This window comes from Lepidochelys kempii, chromosome 6 (assembly GCF_965140285.1).
Source record: "Lepidochelys kempii isolate rLepKem1 chromosome 6, rLepKem1.hap1, whole genome shotgun sequence".
NCBI lineage: Eukaryota > Metazoa > Chordata > Testudines > Cheloniidae > Lepidochelys > Lepidochelys kempii.
The window spans coordinates 57,906,590-57,929,574 of NC_136385.1; the positions used below are offsets into that span (position 1 = coordinate 57,906,590).

At 41.8% G+C, this 22,985-nt stretch overlaps 1 protein-coding gene across 2 annotated transcripts in view; it reads left to right on the forward strand.

The window, feature by feature from the left end:
• The window catches only part of HSD17B12 (hydroxysteroid 17-beta dehydrogenase 12), a 153,335-nt gene that overhangs the window by 92,921 nt on the left and 37,429 nt on the right, over positions 1-22,985 (forward strand). For both annotated transcript variants that reach the window (XM_073348046.2, XM_073348047.2), the window contains 2 exons: positions 3,374-3,438; positions 4,996-5,040. In XM_073348046.2, the coding sequence (XP_073204147.1) occupies positions 3,374-3,438; positions 4,996-5,040 (110 nt within the window). The remainder of the gene's footprint in view (positions 1-3,373; positions 3,439-4,995; positions 5,041-22,985) is intronic.

The following is a 22,985-nucleotide window of genomic DNA, read 5'->3' on the forward strand; positions in this document are numbered from 1 at the left end:
ATCAGCTGACTTGGGCTCAGGCTGTGGGGCTATAAAATTGCAGTGTAGACACTTGCACTGAAGTCTGGGCTCTGGGACCCTCCCCCATCGCAGGGTCCTAGTGCCTGGGCACCAGCCCAAGCCCAGATGTCTACACTGCAGTTTTATAGCCCCACAGTCTGAGCCTTGTGAGTCTGAGTCAGCTGACATGGGCCAGCAACAGGGGTTTTACTGCAATGTACACATATTAGGAATGTGCAGAGCACTTGTTAATGGTCTGCAGGATGTTTATTTCTCCTCATTTCTAGCTAATATATTTTTAGGATTCTTGTAAAGAAATTTACATGGGTAAGTAGTTGCTGTAAAGGGGTTCAGAAATCTCGAATAGGAGAGGTGTACTTGACAGTCTCGGAATGAAGTTTAATAACCTCTGCTTATAAGTAATCTTCTGTCTGTAGTTTCCTCCACATATTTTTAATATCCTTGATATTGAAATGATTTTTCAGACTATCTTAAAATGCAACCTTTTGCAACTGAGACAAAGATCCCATGACACTTCTCATAAAACGTTTGCCTCAGTGGCATTGGCCGGAAAGTTTCCCTTCACCTGCAAAGGAGAATGCATTTCAACAGTGCTGTTAATATATTAATAGTACAGTGCTTTAGGATCCTATGGGGTTGAAGGCACTATAGAAATGAAAAATATTGAGTCCGTAGCAACTGACTATGGTGTGTCTATAGATTAACTTCAGTGAGTATGTCTACGCTGAAATGTGAGCCAAAAAGTTAGTGGAATTCAAGTTAGCAGACTCTAGGTGTGTTAACCTAGCGGGCTTGAGTTCCTACACTCATTTGTAACCCTAGGTTAGGCATTATTGAACCCTCGGTCCCACCCTGGGCTGCCAGTGTCTACACTGCATTATGCATGCCCAAGTCAAGCCACCCATATCCCAGACTTTGTGCCCTACCAAAATGTGGACACTCTAGCCCTTTGTTCATGTTGCAGTGTGGGAAAACGTTTGTCCAGAGGAAAAAGAAAGTTGGTGTGTGTGTAAGTGTGGGATACTTGTGCCTTGGGAGTCTGCCAGGATTCCAGTGGGGATGCATTTACACTGCAAAGCAATAGAGCTTGAACTCTAAGTTGTGGTTTGACTCAGGCTCAGGCCCTCCACCTCCGTGGGGCTTTGGGATCCTGAGTCCAAGCGCTGGGTTAGCACGATTTGTGTGTAGATGGAATGGGGTTTAGGCTTGAGCCTGAGTTTGAACCCTGGGTTTACACTGAACTGTAGACTTGTTCAGTGAGGTCAACAGCAACTAAATATGTATGAAACAAAGATTGTTTTCATGCTACTGTCTTTCATAGTGAAGTTGAAATTGAGAATATAAAGGACAGAAGCAGCACTGTTTGAGTGGGGTTAGAAGTTTTCTATGATTTGTTAGTGTTTAGATTACTAGAGTATGAATATTGGCTTCATATCTGGGCTTGTCTACACTGGCAATTTACAGCGCTGCAAATTTCTTGCTCAGGGGTGTGGAAAAACACCCTCCTGAACGCAGCAAGTTTCAGCGCTGTAAAGCACCAGTGTAGACAGTGCACCAGCGCTGGGAGCTACACCCTTCGTGGAGGTGGGTTTTTTTAGAGTGCTTTAGTACTGCCAGTGTAGACTAGCCCTCTGAGAACAAGTCTGAAGTACTGCATTAAAAAATTAGGTTTAAACAATTAACAGATTGTCAGTTAATTTTAAATGCTGCTGGTGGGGGGAGATTTCACAGATCTGAAGAGTGTGAAAATAACTTGTGGAACAGTTTGCTATGGTGAATCCGCATATAATGAGCCTTTGACTAGACAGAGAAAGCAAAACACAAACCCTTTCAAAAAGCAGATAAGATTTGTCAAAAACATGCACTGCTTAATGTACTAAGATTGTCATTAATGAGATTTCTCCTGCACTCCTATTCGTGCTCTCCCCCGCCCCACAAGATATTGAAGCTCTTTGACAGAGTGCCATCAATGAGCTCTCAGATTGCATGTTGGTTACTGCTGCCATCTACTGTCCTGACACAGCAATTGCCGATTTAGGAGTGGTGTTAATTTGGCCATTTAGTGTATTTCACTTTCTAGGACTCCCTTCTGCTATACTGTGTGTGTGTGCTTGCATGTGTGTGCAGTTTTTTCACAGAAATTACAAGATGGAGCAAAACCACGGTGATGGCCTATAAATAACTTGTAGTCTGGAGAGCTTGTTGCAAATATTTGGGGTGGGGAGAGAAGTAGGCCCCTTCTCAAGGCAGTGGGGAAACTGTCTGGCACATTTACTCTTTCACAAACTGTAAACCGTTGTCACGTAGGATGTTGCCAGGGATTGGGATGTGTCCCTTGACTTTTCATTTAATTCAGGTGAGTTACACAATTGTACCTCTGTACACTTGGTACAGTTCTGTCCAGGAGAAGAGTCTGGGGGATGAGAAGGATTCAAATGCAAGTTAAAAATAATTGGGAATATTCTTTTAACAACATTTTAAAAAGTAAAGAATAACGGTGTCTTCTACAGTTAGTCGTGAGTTTGCCTAAGTGTTTGTACTGCATTCCTTATAGTGGGTGCTGGGTTACCAGCTGTTCCTTCTCTTCATGCACTCTAATGGACTAGTTCAAGGGCTGCTTCTCTCCTCCCTGTACTTAAAAATAGAAATTGAGTGAGAATTATAATGATTAGCTTGTATTTAAACATGAAGTTTGCTTACCTGCTTCTGATCCCAATAAATTAACCTTAAACAGCATTAAAACACTGGAGAGTGATTGTAACTTGGGAGTGGAAGGCTCAACATGTGAAGGCAGATGATCTTTCCAAACTAACATTATGTGAAGAGAGAGGGCATTTGACTGTGGATTTAGTGGCCATAGAGTGAGCGCTTGCCTCAGTTTCTGGTTCATGTGGTCCATGCCAACGCAAACTGTCTTGCGCATAGCATGTTGAGGCTCACTTATTAGAGATGCAACATGGTCTAAACCATGCATGCTGCACATTTCAAAAGGGGAAAGCTATATATTGGAAATAACCACCTCACTTACAGGAATGTTTCCTGTGTTGTACTATAAAGCTTAGCAGAAATCCGGTAGGACATGTGGAAGATGACAATTACAATTTATATGGTCAAAAAGAATTCCAAAAATTATATTTAAGTGTCTTATGTGTTCACCCTCGCACTGTCCACGAGTACATGTGAGTGTGTGCATGCTTTAGGAAATATGGCACGCCATAAAGGCACAGTTATAAAACATCTGAATGTGGCATTGTTAACTCTGAAATGAGACTGCTTATTGCAAGTCTTCAAAGCTTCAGAATTGGAATGACAGTCAGCAGAAACAAGTAAAACTTGTTGATTTTTGTTTCAGTCAACAATGTGGGGATTTCATACACTTACCCTGAATATTTTCTTGATGTTCCAGACCTGGATAATGTAAGTGATTCTATGTTTAACTTAACTCTTCTGCAGTTTTCTTACCTTAATAGTAAACTTGTCTTAGATTTCTGAGCAGGATGGAATGCTTGTTGAATGGGGTAGCCTGGATGTAATTGTAAGTAATACATTAAGGCTAACAGGCTTACTTACACACACAAGATTGGGAAATGCAAAGAGATGATAGAAGCTTAGCCTTTTTTAGATACTTGCATATTTTTTGTTCTTCCAGAACAAAAAAATTGCATGTATCCATTTGAAATTACGTGTAAAAGATGTAACTGAGCTACAGTTGCTATGGGATCCATATCTGAATTTCATGGCTATTGGGTATAATCTCAACTGAATTTTACTCCATTTTTTAAAAACCAAGTAAAAAGAGTACAAAAAAAAAGTGAAGACAGTGAAAGCGAGTGATCCATGTGAAAAAATACAGAATATTTGCAGATGTTATACTTGTGTGGACTTGACAGTTTTTATAACAGCTTTAAAGATTGTTTTTCAAATTGCCAGGGTTCATACTTTAGTGAGTACTAAATACATACTAAATTTGAACAAGATAAACAAAACTGAAATGCAAAGTTTCATGCTTCAAAATGTACACATTTTTTAGAAATGTGTCCATCCTTTGTCCCATTCTCATGGTCTGATAACTCAAACAGGTTAATGGATGTATTCATTCTTTTGGGGTCACCGTTAAATAAGCTTGAAAATCTTAAGTTTGTTGAAAGTGCTGTAATGTATCTTCATCTAATGACTAAAAAAAGTTGTCAGTAAGTGAATTAATACACTAAGCAATATATAGGCAAATGATAGCCATTTAAAAGTCTGTAATATATTAAAAGCAATCGTGATTTAATGTTGTTCAGTGGTCAGCATGTCAAGGAAGCCAGAATTTACACAGCCGGAGAGTTTATAAGTATGTAATAGTATAAGGAAGTGTTTTGCAACCATGATATGTATGCTCAGTTCACATTAGTAGGATTCCTAAACTGGTAAAAATCATCCAGTAAAATAGCTGAGGTACCAGTCCACTCATTTTTTATTCTTTCAAGTTGTTTCTTTAACACTGGAAGCAATTGCAGATTTTCTTAACCATAATTTTTCCTATCCTATTCAATTGAAGCAGGTGTGAATAGGTATCGACTACAGGAAAGTAGTCTTCAGAGCACACAATCTGAAATGAGGATAAATGTTAGTTCACAGTCCAGAATCCCAAATGATCCCACTTACCTTTTTAATTTAAATCAGGTGCTCACTCTACATTACATAGGTAATTAAGCAGACTTAATGTATATACAGCTAAATATAATGCCTGCATGTTTGTGGTTAGATATCTTTCAATATCTAAGTGACTGACAGCCTACACCCGTGTCAATCTGGGTGCACACCTGATTCTGACAGAGATCAGGGGTAGGGAGGTTGCTAGATTTCCTGCTGGAGATAGTTTTTGCTATAGTGCATGTGGCTTTTTTAAATTATGACATTTTGAGCCCTGGACAGTTTGTTAATAGTTATCAAAATAAATCTTTTCTATAAATCTGTTTTTTCCTGCAGACAATCAATAAAATGATAAACATTAACATCATGTCTGTTTGCAAGGTAAGTGCCCTCTCACTGATATTTGCACTTAAAACTCTTAAGTATTCTAAAACAATAAACAACTTTGATTCACCTGCTATAAGTAAATTGCTTTCACTTCCTTTGAGCAATGCAGTTTCTCTCCTCCTTTTAATCTCAAGGATTGCTACGTTTAGTTTGCACTCTCCTACCTGCTCACCAGACTGTTCTCCAATTATGTTGCATAGAAGACAACTTAATATAAATGATACACAAAAGTTGCTATAAAAGACTACGATGTGTACTTAAAACAAAACCTCATGATCTTTCACATTCATAATCCTGTCTTTCTCATGTCCCTGCACTTATCTCTCATCCCTTGCTGTCCTAGACTGTAAGCTTCTCTGGGCAGAGAAGTCCTTCATTTTTTTTTTTTTTTTTAAATAAGGTACCATGTGCACTTATGGCACAACAGTTAAATATTGTATTCGCTGTGTGAGATGAAAAAAACAAGTAGGAAACTACTTGCTGTTGTGGGTTATTGTACAAGTAGTCTGTTTTAACTTTTAGAATGCTATTTTTGAAATTATTTCTCTCCCCTTCAATAGTATCTTGAAACTTTTTGGTGTGTTCAGTTACTTTTTTTAAAATTTTGGAAGAAAGGAGTCTGATTTCAGCCTTAAATTCAACAGCATCAGTGTTTTCTTGTTTGTTAAAACCAAGTCTGTGGTGTGGCACAGTGAGCAGGGGAAGAGGATGTGACTTTATTCTTTACCCAGGTATACTAAATATATCAGACTTTTAATAGGAGATGGAAATGATACCAGCTTCTCTATTGCTTCGGAAATCCATGTTGGTAAGTTGAGGAAGTATGCTGGAAGAAATGTATGTTACTACTCACCACTAAGGGTTTGGCTACACTTGCAAGTTACAGCACAACAAAGGAGCCCGAGCTGCGCTAGCTCACTACCTGTCCACACTGGCAAGGCATGTAGAGCGCTCTGACTCCGTGGCTACAGTGGTCCTGGTACTCCACCTCGGCGAGTGAAATAACATTGGCTGCGCTCCCGCTGGAGCACCACAGCACCAGTGTGGACGAGCTGTGGCATTGCTGAGCTCTGATCAGCCTCCAAAAACGTCCCATAATCCCCTTAAGTCAAGTGGCCACTCTTGTCGTTGTTTTGGAATCACTGTAGGAATGCGGAAATGCCCATTGAAAGCTCCATTTCTGACAGCCAGCTGCTTATCTGCTCCGAGATAAAGCAACCATTAGTGTGGAATGCTGTGTGTGAGAGGGAGAGAGGTGGGGCGGGGGAAGGGGGGTCTGCTGCTGTCTGAACTTACAAGACAGCATGCTGACATGCTCTCAGCCCCCCAAAAACCCACTCTCTCCCCTCACATAAACACAACACACTCCCTGTCACACTCCACCCCCCTTGCCTCCATTTGAAAAGCACATTGCAGTCACTTGCATGCTGGGTTAGCTGCCCATAATGCACTGCACCTAATGCTGCTGCAAGTGCAGCAAATGTGGCCACGCCGGTGTGCTTGAAGCTGTCAGTGTGGACAGACTGCAGCGCTTTGCCTACTGCGCTCTACGAAAGCTGGTTTAACTCAAAGTGCTCTACATCTGCAAGTGTAGCTATGCCCCTAACTCCTATTTGCTTTTATGTATATAGGATGGAAGAAAACTTGCAACTCTTCTGACAGCTAAGGGTTAACTTTTTGTCTCCTGTTGAAACCAAAACATTGGGTGAATTTAGCTGGAGTTGTGGTTGCATGGATAGGATTTACCCGTGTAGATGAGAGTTTTGGTTTTCTTTTAACACATCGAAGTTCATCTAACGTGCTGCCAAGAAGCTTAGTCTGAAGTTGTCTGATTTCTATCCAAAAAGATACAGAAGCCGGAAAAGAACAAAACAATACTGCTGTAAGAATTCCCTTCACTACAATGCTTCAGTTTAAAAAAAAAAGAAAAAAAAGAGAGAAAGAAAAAAGGATATATTAGGGAGTAGATTGTGGTCCACTTGCTACTGTTAACTCTTTACTGTTTTGGAATTTATATGTTACTTGGAAGCTGGGTACTATTTGTTCCAAAACTTGAAGTTGCTTAATTTACCATAAAGAAAAGGAGTACTTGTGGCACCTTAGAGACTAACCAATTTATTTCAGCATGAGCTTTCGTGAGCTACAGCTACTTCATCAGATGCCTCAAGTACTCCTTTTCTTTTTGCTAATACAGACTAACACGGCTGTTACTCTGAAACCTTAATTTACCATAGTTGTTGTTACTCCAGCAACTGCCTCTTCCCACTAGCCTGACTGTTGTTGTACCTGTGGTTTTGCACATCTTCGTCCCCGGCAAGCACCACCATTCTTCTGTCAGATGGGCTGGATCACAGTGACTTGTTGCTCTCCTACAAGATTTCTATTTGGGAGAAGCCAGATTCTGATCAACAGGTTTATCTAGGAAAGATTTTCAACAAAGGTCACTCAGCTGAGCTAATATACAGAATTAATGCCTACAACACTTGTGTGTAAAACTTTGTGTAAAGTATCTGGTGACCTCTCAGCTAGAGCTAAAATGTATCAGCGGTAAGGTGCAGGATGACTTCAGTTTCTCCTGATGTGTGACATCCTCACTCCACCAGAAGGGGGAGCCTACTATTCAGTGATTGAAGACTTGGGGACTGCTGTAGTTTGTTCAGCAGTTCACATTTTCATGTATTTTAGCAGCTGTTTTCTGCAAATAATTAATATTTTCTCTTACTGTAAAGCCCTGCCTCTGACCTGGTGTGAGACATCAGATAAATCATTTTACCTTTTTAAACTTCACTTTCCTGGTCTATAAAATGTGGATGACACTTACCCCTCCTTTTGTAGAGTGTTTTGAGATGTGTAGATAAGTGCTATGGAAGATCTAAATTTTATTACTATTAATGGTAAAGACTAGTTCTCTGCTTCCCTCGACATACCCTATATCTGTATTAAGAAGAGAGTGGTATAAAACTCACACCAAAGTAGTCTTTACATTTTCCCTTACATTAATGTGTGTGGGGTACCAGTTAGCTTTAACTTGATGGATCTTAAGGCTGTCATAGAATCATAGAATATCAGGGTTGGAAGGGACCTCAGGAGGTCATCTAGTCCAACCACCTGCTCAAAGGTGTCAGCTGGAAATAACTTAGCACTTCAGTAGTTCTTTCCATCTTCAAAGGGTTAACATTTAACTTATTTAAAGGAGTATTCAGGGAATTAATTATACCCATTTTAGCAACGAGACTGAGTTAGACTGGTCAAGGCCACAGAAGGAGTCAGTTCAGATCTAGGATGAGAAATTAGCTGTTCCTCTCTTCCAGTCCAACTCTGCGTCTCCATGCAATACAATCTTAAAAATCAGTGGTGGAAAGAAAATAGATAGCATCCTTTCCCCAAAGGGAATATTATCTTGCTTTGTTTGGAAAGCATGTAGCTCACTTAAAATTTTACTGTAATATTTTAAAATGTATAGGTATCAATGTGTCAAGCTGGGAAGAAGGTGTCTGTTGGCATTAAGACTATACTTGTAACACCTTAGTGAAGAGCGGAAAGAGAGCAGATAATATTAGAAATTCTGAATAAAAGTTAGGACAGGAAAATGTTATAAAACAGAATTAGAGAGAATAGAAACATAGGCAGAAAATAATCCAAAATACAGATACTCCACAGGAGTGAGAAACCTGTGGAACAAGAATGACATCCCCATCATGTTGTAAATTCATGTTTAAAATAGCCCAGGGCAGCCAAAGACTGCATGCCTGTGAATGTGTGTAACATTATGTCACAGAGAAGAAGTGATGGTCCTTCTTTGGCTCTGGTGGGACCATATTTAGGAAATTGCATTTGGTTGGGTGCACCATGTTTCGAGAAAGATGTTGATAAATTGAACGCAATCCAGAGGAGACCAACAAAAAGATCAGATGCCAGAGCAATTAACTTATGAGGAAAGATCAAGAGCTATATATGTAATATCTTGGCTAGGATTATTAATGTATGACATTTATTACTGATATTTGTAAGTAAACAAATATTTAAAGTTGTAAACACCAAAAAGGGGGAGAGTAAATACAGTGCAGAAGATACTCCCTAGATAGAACACTCATGGGCAAATATTATACATGCATTAGGAAGTGGGGAATCAACTATTTAAATTGTGGAGAGGGAGAAACCAGAGATGGCTATGAAGCACTTTGCTAAATTAGAACTTTAAACACAGGAAACAGACCAGGAGAGAAGGGTAGCAGTAGCAGAGAGATGTTTTCAGTCCGTGTTGAAGGAAGTATTTAAGACCTCCTTTCAGCTGCAGATATTCTGTCCAAACTTAGGAGAGTCTGTAGTTCCATGACTTTTGATAGCTCTGTGGGGTAGTGACAAAAATGAGTCTCACTGATTTTTTGGGAGTGGAACAGTACATCTCATCAGTTGAGCAATCTCGTTCCATCTGGTCACATCGGATCGAAACATCTTTCTCGGGTCAGCCTGGGTTCTTTCCCCTTTCAGCTCACCCTCAAAAAGTTTGAGATCTTGAATGGGGAAACTTTTGTCCTGCTAGATCCTAGAAACAAATTTTGCTCAAAAGACAAATAACTTGAATGGAAGAGGCTTGCAACATGATGTGATTCAGTCATAGTGTCTGCCTTCATATGCACTGTCTCTGTGTCTGGGTTTCAGACCTTTCCTTATACTTGAATTGGTGACAGTTTTCACAGATCTGATAGGCCAGTTTTGTCCAGCCTGGAATAGGAGAATTATCGAATAATTTTTGCATATAAAATCCCCCATTTAAAAAGCTTTCATTTTAGACAAATTTCACTGAATTGCTTGTAAAAGTTCATTCTCGTGAAGCATGGATATAATTCCCATCCCATTTTAAAGGGAGTTGTCCACATGTAGAAGGGCCCTAGACACTGTCCCAGTGTTTTTCAACTTTTTTGATACCCAGGACTGGCTTGCTGCCTTTCTCAACTGTGTCAGGGAGATCTCGGGGACCAGTGCTGTTCCACGGACCAGTCATAGAGAAACACTGTGCTAATAGTTTACATATTATAGTCTCTTGTATGGATTGTGTATGGACAGTTACAGTCTGGGAGAGTGTGTAATTTCATGGGCAAACTAATGATAAAAGGGTAAGGAAGGTGTAATTTGATTGGTAAAAATCTGTAGAATCATAATTTCAGTGGTGTGCCCCTGTGTGGCACAGCAAAGGAGACTCACTCCCCCCACTTCCCTTTTCTTCCCCCTCCTCCATACCCTAGCTTCCAGCTCTAGGTCCTCTGGTTGGTGGAAATTTTGATGATACAGTGTTGTCAGAAAGGGTCAAGTTGGGTATCATTCAAAACCTTTTCTCTTACGAACACAAGGTACCAAACATGACAACTCTTGAACAATTATGTAGATACATAAGAATTTTTTTAAAAATCGGCTTTGTTTAATTGTACTTTAACACAGGCATGTCAAACATGCAGCCCTCACAAAGTTAAATTGTGACCCTTGACGGACTGTACTGTTATCAGTTAATGCTCAGAACAAGATATCTAACTAATTTTTTACTGTTACAGATTATTATAAATGGAAGAAATGCTTCAAGTTATTTGCCATAATCGGCAAAAAGGAAGCAGTTCAGTGGTACTGATGATCAGCTTTGTTTATTCTGTCCAAAGAGTTGTCATGAGGAATGGTTAAGACATCAACATCCAGCAAGAAATTCCTGGAATCCATCTGCAAATGGTGTGTGCATAGTTACATAACATACGTTACATAATGTAATTACATGTCGTCTTTGAAAAGCATACTGACATGTTTGAAGACATTTCCCAGAAATCACAGGATGTGCAAGACCAGTTCCACACATCCAGCATGCATTCCGCTCTGTGACCTATTGCACATGATGGAGAGCTGCAATATGGAAAGCTGGACATGCACAAGTCCATGGGGCCAGATACAGTGCATCCGAGGGTGCTGAGGGAGTTGGCTGAAGTGATTGCAGAGCCATTGGCCATCATCTTTGAAAACTTGTGGCGATTGGGGGAGGTACCAGACAATTGGAAAAAGGCAAATATAGTGCCCATCTTTTAAAAAGGGAAAAAGGAGAATCCGGGGAATTACAGACAGGTCAGCCTCACCTCAGTTCCTGGAAAAATCATGGAGCAGGTCCTCAAGGAATCCATTTTGAAGCACTTGGAGGTGAGGAAGGTGATCAGGAACAGTCAACATGGATTCACCAGGGGCAAGTCATGCCTGACCAATCTGATTGCCTTCTGTGATGAGATAACTGGCTCTGCGGATATGGGGAAAGCGGTGGACATGATATACATTGACTTTAGCAAAGCTTTTGATATGGTCTCCCACAGTATTCTTGCTAGCAAGTTAAAGTAGTATGGATTGGATGAATGATAAGATGGATAGAAAGTTGTCTAGCATGTTGGGCTCAATGGGTAGTGATTAACGGCTTGATGTCTAGTTGGCAGCCGGTATCAAGCAGAGTGCCCCAGGGGTCGGTTCTGGGGCTGGTTTTGTTCAACATTGTCATTAATGATCTGGATGATGGGATGGTCTGCACCCTCAGTAAATTTGTGGATTACACTAAGCTGGGGGGAGAGGTAGATATGCTGGAGGGTAGAGATAGGGTCCAGAGTGACCTAGACAAATTGAAGGATTGGGCCAAAAGAACTCTGAGGTTCAACAAGGACAAGCGCAGAGTGCAGAGCACTTAGGACGGAAGAATCCCATGCGTTGCTACAGGCTGGGGGCCGACTGGCTAAGTGGCAGCTCTACAGAAAAGGACCTGGGGATTGCAGTGGACAAGAAGCTGGATATGAGTTAACATTGTGCCCTTGTCGCCAAGAAGGCAAATGGCATATTGGGCTGCATTAGTAGAAGCATTGCTAGCAGATCAAGGAAGTGATTATTCTGCTCTATTTGGCACTGGTGAGGCTACATCTGGAGTATTGCATCCAGTTTGGGCCCCCCACTATAGAAAGGATGTGGACAAATTGGAGTGATCCAGCAGAGGGCAACAAAAATGATTCGGGGGCTGGGGCACATGATTTATGAGAGGCTGAGGGAACTGGGCTTATTTAATCTGCAGAAGAGAAGAGTGAGGGGGGATTTGATAGCATCCTTCAACTATCTGAAGGGAGGTTTCCAAGAGGTTCCGAAGAGGATGGAGCTAGGCTCTTCTCAGTGGTGGCAGATGACAGAACAAGGAGCAATGTTTTCAAGTTGCAGTGGGGTAGGTCTAGGTTGGATATTAGTAAAAACTGTTTCACTAGGAGGGTGGTGAAGCCCTGGAATAGATTACCTAGGGAGGTGGTGGAATCTCCATCCACAGAGGTTTTTAAGGCCAGGCTTGACAAAGCCCTGGCTGGAATGATTTAGTTGGCGTTGATCCTGCTTTGAGCAGGGGGTTGGAGTAGATGACCTCCTGAGGTCTCTTCCAACCCTAATCTTCTATGATTCTATGAATATCCCAGAATGGATCAAGCAATTCAGTGAGGTTGAATCAGTGACAAAGCAAACTTTTTGGGATGGTGCGTGAAGATGGTTGAGTCTTTGCTGTTCTTTATTTGATTTGTCAGGACTGCTAATTGGAATTTGCATCTTGCCGCATTGGAAGCAAAAAAAAAAGGTATTTCACAAACTATTTTACAGTGACTGTCTGGTACCTCACTGAAATAAGAGGCATAGGAAAGTTTGATCCTGACGTATGGGAGAAATTTCCAAAAGGAAATTGGGTTTTGAAAGGTCACAAGTCTCTGCTGTGCATTTGGTTTAGATGAAGCCCTAGAACATGAAAACAGAGCAATGAAAGTCATTGGCATTGGGGAGGGAGGTTGGTGGACATAACACAGCATCCAAATGCTCTTTCCTGGGTTTTCCTGACAACCCCAAAACTCCATTGAATTTTGAATGAAATATTAATCATGGCTGGGATGACTTGCCTGGAAATAACCAAGCATTATCTAGTTTCATTAGGTGGTGATAAATGCCAAGTAGGAGCAATTTTAAAGATAGAGAATGAGTTTACGTGCACTGACAATCCATTTGTATATGATGAACCAGGGCTCGTTAATATCATTATGAAAGCAGTCTTCAGTGATGAGATAGCTAAAGATGTCAGTCAAATGGATACTTTGGGTCATGACTCATATGGAGTCTTCAAACCCCAAAGAATTATCCAAGGCATAATCCATCTATGGGCTCCAGTCAAGAAGAACAGACTAAAGCTGTTCTCAAATGCAAAAGAATAAAGTCAAAGTACATGGTGGCAGGTGCTGTTACAGAGCTAACTGCAGGCAGATCATTGTTTGTGTGTCTCCTGGTCATTGTCCAGATCTCTGCATGATATTGCTCTGAGAGAGACTTTGGGAGAAAATACGAGTTCTCCATGGTACCACAATTGATGTTTGAATGCGATGGAACAATGCATATGTACCAGGTAAAAAGCATCTTGTGTGGTCTTCCTAAGCCAGGACCTAGTGGACAATGTGACTGGTACCTTATGCCACAGATGCCTTTTGAGTAGCAATCATAGCTGGTATGGCTGAGATACAAGCTCTCAACAAACCAGAAACTATTAATACCTGCCGAGATTTGGCTGAAAACTTCATTATGAGGCTACAGAGAAATTGGTGGACTGATGACAAAGTCCACCTGAGGATTGATACATATGCAGAAGACTCAGGTAAAAATATTAACAGAAAGAAGAGATTCCATGGTATAGCATTGTACTAGTATTGTCCAGTACAAAATCATTGACTCCTCAGACAGCTCCAATGTCACAATGAAGAAGCTGTTGTCTTATACTCGCACAAAAGATGAGTTAACTTCATACCTCACAGGAAAAATGCTCCAGCATGCAAAGAAATGCTCTGAAAATTTTGTTGTTGCATGCTATAATGAAGCTGTTGTCTTGCACTGCTCAGTGGAGTTTCTTCATAGTTCCCATGAGCAGGCTTGACAGAATCTCTGTATATCCCTCAGAGGTGTGTTCCTAACACTCGGACTATTAAAAGCCACCCCACTGCTGGATTTCCACGCCCTTTCAGGATGTGATGCTACTGGAAGGTTGCCTGTAGAAAGACCAATTTATTTTACTGGAATGCATTTGATTCAGTCTCTGAAGGCTCTTCTTGCTCTGAAGATGAGATGGTCACTGATGAGGTCAAAAATGCAGGGGGAGGCTTTCATATGCTGAGTTTACCATCTGAAGACAAACATTATGACACTTGTAGAGCTGTGCTGGTGGATGTCTCCCAAGAAGCAGATAAATGGAGAAAAATTGCTACTGATAAGAGGTGCATTTATACGTGGGCAAGAGGGCAAATTATCAAGCAATGGAGTGGCTGTGAGATAATAGAGTGCATCCAAAACTACCCTTCCTTATCGGGCATGGGTGGGTTTTGGAGGATAGACTGATCTCCCCAGTTGTGTGAAATACCGCGCACTTCTGAATCAACCCTTCAGCTAATCAAATGTTTGTGTACAAAGACCAGATGCTCATCACCCTGCAAATGTCTGGCCAGCAACCTGCCTTGTACAGAGATGCGTGAGTGCAGCTTGCATGAGGATCAGTGTGACAATGTGTCTGTTGGTGCCCTACATAGAGAGAACACTTACGATGACTTTGATGAATAAATGTTTTCAAGGCTAACTTCCCTAGGATGACCAAAGATCAATGTCTCTTAAGTAAGCCGTGCATCCTTGTGTTAAAGTAATATTAATTTTTTTTAATTTTTAAACACTTTCTCAAATACCTGTCTAAATAATTGTTCTAAGTATGTTGTGTTTGTGGGAGAAAGGACTTTTTAATGATACTCGATTTGACCTATTTCTGACAACTTTGTATTATCCAAATTTCCACCAACTGGAGGACCTGGAGCTGAGAGCATGGGGTCCAGTGAGTCATGTCTCTCTCTCCTCCTTCCCCCCTCCCCCCGCCACACCACGGAGGGTGACACCATTGACATTATGATTCTTTAGATTTGTATGAATTGAATGACACTGCCCTTACTATTCTGTCATTAACTTGCCCACAGAATGAGATTTTCCTACATTATGCTCCCAAACTATAAGCTGTTCCTCTGGTTCGACCCAATGGTCTTGCTGCTTCATCTCACTCCAGAGCATTTGAACCATAAACTACATTCTGGTGGCAGACACTTCTTTCTTTGTTCTCTTAAAATAAAGGAGATGTACAACGTCCTACACCACAGGGGACTATTTCAGTAGTCTCTTCAGAAACTTACATTATTACTAGCTTATTGTAACTTTGTCCCAGACCTGTGTATGTGAAATCCAAGAAAAAGCTATCTTAACTGTAGGAGAATTTAAAATTCTTTTGCAAGTTCTCTAGCTTCATCCTGCTGATTACTGCTGGGTAAATTGCTGGGTAAATGCTTTAAATTCCAGAGCAGCACTTGTCTTGAAAGCTAGGAGAATGAGTTCTAGCCCAGCAGCAGTCTCCCCATATTTAACATGACTGTTTGTCTTTCTAGATGCAGAATTCTAGTATTAGAAGCAATATGGCCACAGCAACATAAACCTTGTACATTTTAACATTTGTGTGCACCATAGTTTAACTTTTACGCTAACATTCCCTACTGTTTAGATTTTAAGTGGAAGGTTTTCTAAATGTTGAGAATGATTTCCCTGAACAAACTAGGGCCCTTTCCTAAGCAATGCTCCTGGACAACTGCTCCATGTCAATGGTAAGTATATATCTTCCAGGTTTGAAGTGGGGAGGAAATACAACTTCAAATGATAATTAAGGGGGAGAACTGGATATTTCTGGTGAATAACCACTGGAGAGTCATTAAAGTGGTTGTTAATCTTCATGCTGGCACCATTCTTAATGAATAGGAGCATTAAATGTAGTGCCTATTTTAAAACATAAAACAAAGGTAACTTGCTTATTAACATAGTTGCATATTCCAGTTGTGTGTTTTTTCTGAAACAACTGGTGTAGGAGCTGCAATTTCCCTGGATTTAAAAATCAATTGGCATGGGTCTGAAGTTCGGTATCTTCACAGTGGAATGTTGAATTGGTGGTAGAGTATGAGAAGAGACATGCTGATTACGTACTTCAAGAGACTGTATTGGTGTTTACATTCACTCCAATCTGCAGTGACAATTTTTGTGCATCAGAAGGTGATGACTGGCTTGACAATAAATGCCCTCTAATGAATTGTAATGCTAAGGGAATCAGGATGTTGGGGAAGTGTGTGTGTGTGTGTACATAAGCCCAGTGATGGTAGTGTTGAGAGATTTCCAAATACATGAGAAACTGTCAGTGCACAGGCAATGAAGCAGTCATTAGTGGCATAAGTGTACCCTCCTTTACCAAAACATATAAAACTTGAAAAATTGGAAACTTTCTGCAGCAAGAAGGCTGTCCTGAACACTTCCTTAATGGAAATACTGGGAATTGTCCATACTACCTGAAATGAATAACGTTTCATTTAATGTGTTAGCAGTTTGTATACAGGCAGTTGCCAGTGCCTGGCCACTTGGCCTGAAGTTACCAACATTTAGAGAAGAAGGCAAGAGCAGTAGAATTCTCAAGAACTGTAGTTTTTCTTGCAGTAGTGGCATCCCAGTGGAAACCAGCAGTTTATTCATAAAAATCACTATCTAACTGAAAAATCACAAGTGCTCTCAGTAACCACCAATAGGGGTGACACTGCAAGGATGGTGAGGGCTTTCTGTAAATCATGACACATTTTTGGTATCCAATTGCCTCTTTATCAGTAACTTTTTTGGCATTCTTTTCTCCAAGATCTGATGTCTTGTCCCCACTGCATTCTAATCCATAGATACTAGATCTTTTGCAGGTTTTAAAGTTCTTAAAAACAAAATGCCCTGTTCCTCAACTGGGTATCTATAGATAGCCAGTTGCTAATACTGAATTGCTGTTTGATTTCCATACTGGGTGCCTGTATCCTGTCCCTAATCTTGTGTCGTAACTGTCACTGGTTTTACAGTTTCTTAATTTGTGTAATTTAAGCACTGAATAGATACAGTTGCATGTTTTTCAGGACTGGATTTGTAATATCACTGTTAACCAGCAGTGATGTAACATTCACTATGTAATGTATCTGACTCTTTAGTCACCCCATCTCACTTCTGAACAGTAATGAATAAGAAAGGCTTGATCATTTTAATATTAAGGAAAGAATTACTGTTTGTACTAATGCTGCACATACAGGGGCATGGGAGAGTTAATTATACATGCCTGAACATAAGATTCTTCTTCGTGCATATTCCTCCTGGGGTTAGAGTTTGTCTTAGTATAGTTAGTACAATTTCATTTCTCCCTGCAGACAGACTGTGCAAAGAGTCCCAGGGTTTAAAAACCTCTCCCAGCCCCACTCCTTGTCTGTGAGTGACAAGTACCAATGTTGCTTTTATTGTCTGGGGGAGGCATGTATCTCAGCTAAGTTCAGCATTTTCTGCTAGTTTGCCCCATGAACCCACTAAGCACAAGAGCTCTGACTGAGGAAACATCTTATGGAGAAAGCTATGAGACCTCAGTCGGACCCAGCCAGGGAGACCCCTCTACCGTAAATTGGCCTCTACCAGCGAGCAGTGCCACTCCAAGCACAAGCTCAGGAGCCAAGCCAGAGCTGCTTAAACCCAAGGAGTCAGCAATCCGTGCTTCTCATGAAGGTTAGGGCCACTGTCATAAGCATAAGGACTAATCTCCTTCCAGGTCTGTTTCAAAAAGGAGGGATCCCCCCTGACTCCATCCGAGTTGGGTGAGTCCTCACATGCAGGTCCTAAGGACTTAATGACCTACTTTAAACCCTCCTATCATGAGGGCAAGGTATGAAGGAGAAAGTATCTGCCAATACTGACGTCAGCTCCAATTCATAAGCCTAAAGATCAGTATCTACTAACACCATCTAAGAGCTCACTGTCAGACTCTTCAACGGTACTCACCCATCAAGATAATACTTAGTCCTGCCATGAGTGCAGGGGACTGAACTAGATGACCTCTCAAGGTCCATTCCAGGCTTAGAATCATAGAATTGTATCTCCATAAAGACCTGCTGTTCACGATGACTGCCAATGCACCATACCCTTGGTACTGACTACTAGAATGCGCAGAACTTTGGGATTAACTGAAACCTACACCTCACCAGCATATATCTTCACCCTTCCTTATCCTCAGTCATTTCTTCTTTGGGGTCCCGAGACATTTTGACACCAAATGAATCTACCTTGAAACTACCTGTTCCCCTCTTTGGTTCAGAGGCAGGAACTTTTGCCCACTGACTGCTGTGCTGGTCGAGCAGAAACTGGCCTTTTCTTTGAAGGAGTTGGAGGATCCAGATGATTCTTCACTCCCCCATAAGGAGATGAGTTTGGACAGAGACTCAAGGAAATCTGGAGTCCATGTGCCACACAGATATGACTGCCATGTGACCTGATGCTGTGAGCTCCCCCTCAACCAGTCAAGCCTTAATATTGGCCCTACTGGCACCCATAGTATTCCTACATTAGACATTCCAGATCCATCCATGAGTCCTACGGTACCTCTTCTACAGAGTATGAGGGAGAGGAGATTGATCCAGAGATACTGATGGGTGTTTCATCATCATTATCAGATAGGGCAATTCCCCATCTTCACCTTCCCTGCCTGACAACCACAGGCAATATCAGAGTGGTGAATGGCCTCCAGAGTCCACTAAAGGAGAGGACCAGGATTCTAAGCATCATCTCCTGGAAATTTTGCAACGTTCTGATCCCAATAGGGTGGCACTTCCAGTAAATGAGGCCATCATGTAACTAGCTAGGGTAGTCTGGTACACTCTGGCCTCTTATGCCCGCACCCCAAAAAGGGCTGATAGGTGTGATTTTTGTACCAGCCAAAGGAGCAGAGTTTCTTTTCTCACACCCAGCGCCCAACTCGTTAGTGGTGCAAACAGCCACTGAAAGGTCTAGGTTTACAGCATCCCAAGGCAACAATGACTTGACCTCCTAGAGAGGAAGGCATTTTCTTCTACAAGTCTTCAGTTCTGTATAGCTAACTAGCAAGTTTCGTTAGCAAAATAGGATTTCAACAATTACTTGAAAATTTTTGACTTCAAGGGCAAACTCCATCAAGAGGACAGGGCCCATTTCCAGGCTCTCACTGAGGAAGGCAAACTGGTGGCCAGAGCGGATGCCGCTGACATTGTTTCGAGGGATAGCCACAGGAGTGGTCATGAGGCATGAATCTTGGCTGCACATCGTGGGGTTCCCCAGGAAGGCTCAACATACCATAGAGGACTTGCCTTTCGATGGGTCTAATTTATTTAACAAGAAGACTGATGTCTCCAGGCTCATTGAAGGACTCTAGGACAGCCTTCCACTATGTGGACACTTACAGCCTGGCCTCGAAGAGGAAACACCCATAAACAGATGTATTAGCCAAGACCACCTCCCCAACTGTTCTACCACCAGTGCTCATTTGAACGACCACGCAAATACTAGAGGGTACAAAGGCGTAGCTATACAGTTCTTTTTACCATATCTGTAACTACTTAACCCCTGGATGGTGGATTGGGTTATTTTTGATGGTGCAATTGAGCCCTGCTTAACCCTATTGGTGCCATCCACTACTGGCCCCCAATTCCCCAACCTTTGGTGGCTGATTCACCCTCTTTTCCCACAATTTGGAGGGTCATCACAACAGACAAAATAGGTACTAGTAATCATCCACTGCAGCTACTCTGTAGAGTTCCTTCCCCACACTCACAGCTTCTTTCTGGCCCCTTCTCAGGGACCACTCTCACGAGCAGATTCTCTGTCAGGAGGCAGATTCTCTCATGCAGTGAATGCTGTAGAATAAGTGCCACATCAGTAACAAGGAAATTGTTCATATTTCATAGTCTCCAAGAAAAATAGAGGATGGAGACTCATTCTTGACCTTCAGCAATTAAACGTTTTTGTTCACAAATCAGAATTCCAAATTGTTATGCTGGCATCAATAATCTCCTCCATAAAGGAGGGAATGCTGTTCACAGCTCTTGGCATGAAAGACACCTACTTTCATATGAAGATTCATCCATTCCACAGAAAGTTCCTGAGGTTTCTGATGGGACAAGAACATCACTGTTCAGAATACTCCCAGTTAGATATGCAACAGCACCCAGGGTCTTCATGAAGGTCGTCTCAATGGTGGCGAGCCAAATGAGACATCACAACTACAGTCTTTCCGTATCTAGTTGACTGGCTCATAATGGGTTACTCTAGTCAGGAGGTACATTCAATGGCTGTTGTTCCGGCAGCCTTGAGACTCTTCGTCAACAAAGAAAAGTCCACTTTTCCTACTAGAACTATAGACTTTATAGGAGTGACCCTAGATTCAATCTCAGCATGGGCCTTTCTCCTATGGAAATATTCCAAGCCATGAACAATGTGATAAGAAAGTTACTTTTCAGACCATGAATCTTTGTCAAGGGCTGCCTTTCCCTGATCTCTTCCATGGCATCATGCACTTATGTAACACCGTTTGCCAGTCTTCATGTACATTGCCTACAGGCCTGGCTGTGGTCCATCTACTGTCCAGACAGAGACCACATTAACACAAGAGTAAGAATTCCCACCAAAGTCACATATTCTCTTGTCTGCTGGTTGAACCTGGAACAAGTACATGTGAGAGTTCCTTTCATCCCACCCACACCTGATGTGACCTTGTCCGACATAAGACTTATTGGCTGGGAATCCCACCTGGAGAACTACCCCCCCCCCCGCCCCCCCCCAATGTGCATGGACTTCTCATGAGTCCAGGATGCATATCAACCTACTGGAGCTTAGAGCAGTCCGTCTAGTCTGTAATGCATTCCTTCCACTTATTTCATCTCACCATGTCCAAATAGTATCAGAAAACATGACACTCACATAAACAAGGTGGAGCAAAATCTCTTCCTCTCTGCCTAGAAGAAGTCAAGTTATGAAATTAATGTGTCAAATCACATAACTCTCTTAGCTACATATCTATCAGGTGCACGGGATTGTTTAATGAATATTCTCAGCAGGCACTTCTCCTATTCATGAAGGATAAGTCCATCAATGGCTATTAGTTAGAATGAGCAGAGGTGGTGTCCCTAGCCCATGTTTGCCAGAAGCTGGGAATGGGTGACAGGGGATGGATCACTTGATTGCCAGTTCTGTTCATTCATTCTGAAACACCTGGCATTGGCCACTGTCCGAAGACAGGATACTGGACTAGATTGACTTTTGGTCTCACCCAGTATGGCCATTCTTATGGTCTTAAGTGGGAGATAACACAATTCAATCCTCAACAAGATCCTCACACAGAGAGGAACACCATCCTGGAATCTGTTTGGATCCCAAACAAACAAGAAGTTTATTCTGTGCTGCTCTAGGGCAGCTCTGAACTGCAATTCCAGGGGCAAATGCTTTTCTGTTATCCTGGACAGATCATCTCAGATATGCTTTTACTCCCATCTGTCCACTACCACAAGTTCTGTGGAAGATTCGCTCTGTCACAGCTTGGCATTTTCGTAGCACCCAACTGATGACACAGACAGTTCTGGTTTCTGGACCTTCTGCAAATGTTAACTCCTCCTCCCATCAACATCTGACCCTTCCAGTATCTACTAGCTCAGGAGAATGGCAAGATCTGACATCCCAACCCAGGCTTCCTTCACATCATGGCCTGGTGTTTGGATGAGCATCAGATCTTAGAACATTCATGCTCAGAAGCCATTCAGTCTATTCAGACTATCTTCTGTCCATGAAAACGTCAGGGTTTTCCATTAGTTCCCTGCAGGCCCATCTAGCAGCAGTCCGTGCCTTCCATCCCCCGAGTAGAGAGACACTCGATTTATTTTTACTCATCTAGCAATAACTCTATTCTAGGTAGGACTTTCAGGAACCTTCCCACCGGTGGTGAAACCTGAACCACAGTGGGACCTCAACCTCATACTGTAAGTACTAACCACACTGTTACTTGAAGAACTGGCTCCATATTCTATGTCCCGTCTTTACGTGAATGTCGCCTTTTTAGTTGCCATTACATCGATCAGAACGATCAGTGAAATGGGAGCACTCCTGGTAGACCTACTGTACACCATTTTTCATAAGGAGGTTTCCCTTCACTTTCACCTGAAATTCATCCCTAAAGTAATTTGAATTTACCAGTATTCTTCCCAAAAACCTCATGCTTCCTGGTAGGAGAGTAGACTTCACTCTTTCAACATCAGAAAAGGTCTGGTATTATACCTGCAAAGGACAACATGGATTAGAAAATCACCAAGGCAGTTTTTTGCTACAGTGGAATGATGGCAAGGCTAGGCATTATCTGCTCAGAGACTAAGTATCTTTGGCTGTATCATTTTGTCATCAAGTGGTGTGTATTTCTCTCCCACGTGGGGTGAGAGTCCATTCCACTAGAACACAAACAACCTTAATAGCATCTCTTCGATTAATACCTTAGTAGATATCTGGAGCTCCATTCATCTGTTCACAAAGCATCATGTATTAGTTCAAGCTGCCTCCTGCAGATGCAGCTGTTGGGACTGCAGTTCTATAGGCATCTATACCAATTGCATCCTTCCACCCCCTCCTGTTTAAATATTGCTTGTCAATCACTCATGTTGAATACACACAGGGACCAGCACTCAAAGTAAGAGAGGTTACTTACCTGTAACTGGATGTTCTTCAAAATGTGTGATCCCCATATGTATTCTGCTATCCACTCTCCTTCCCCTCTTTGGATCCTTCTGATTAGCAGTAGGAGAGGAACTTGAGGAATTGGTCACTGTACGTACCCTTGTTTCAGAGTACAAGAAGAACAACTGCTGAGGTGTGGACCAACTGACACTACTTGCCAGAAATTGCGGATCTCAGGTGCATGATGCGCATGCATAACCAAATGTGGAATACAGATAGGGGCAAGACATCTTGAAGAACCTCCATAAGTTACAGGGAACTTCCAT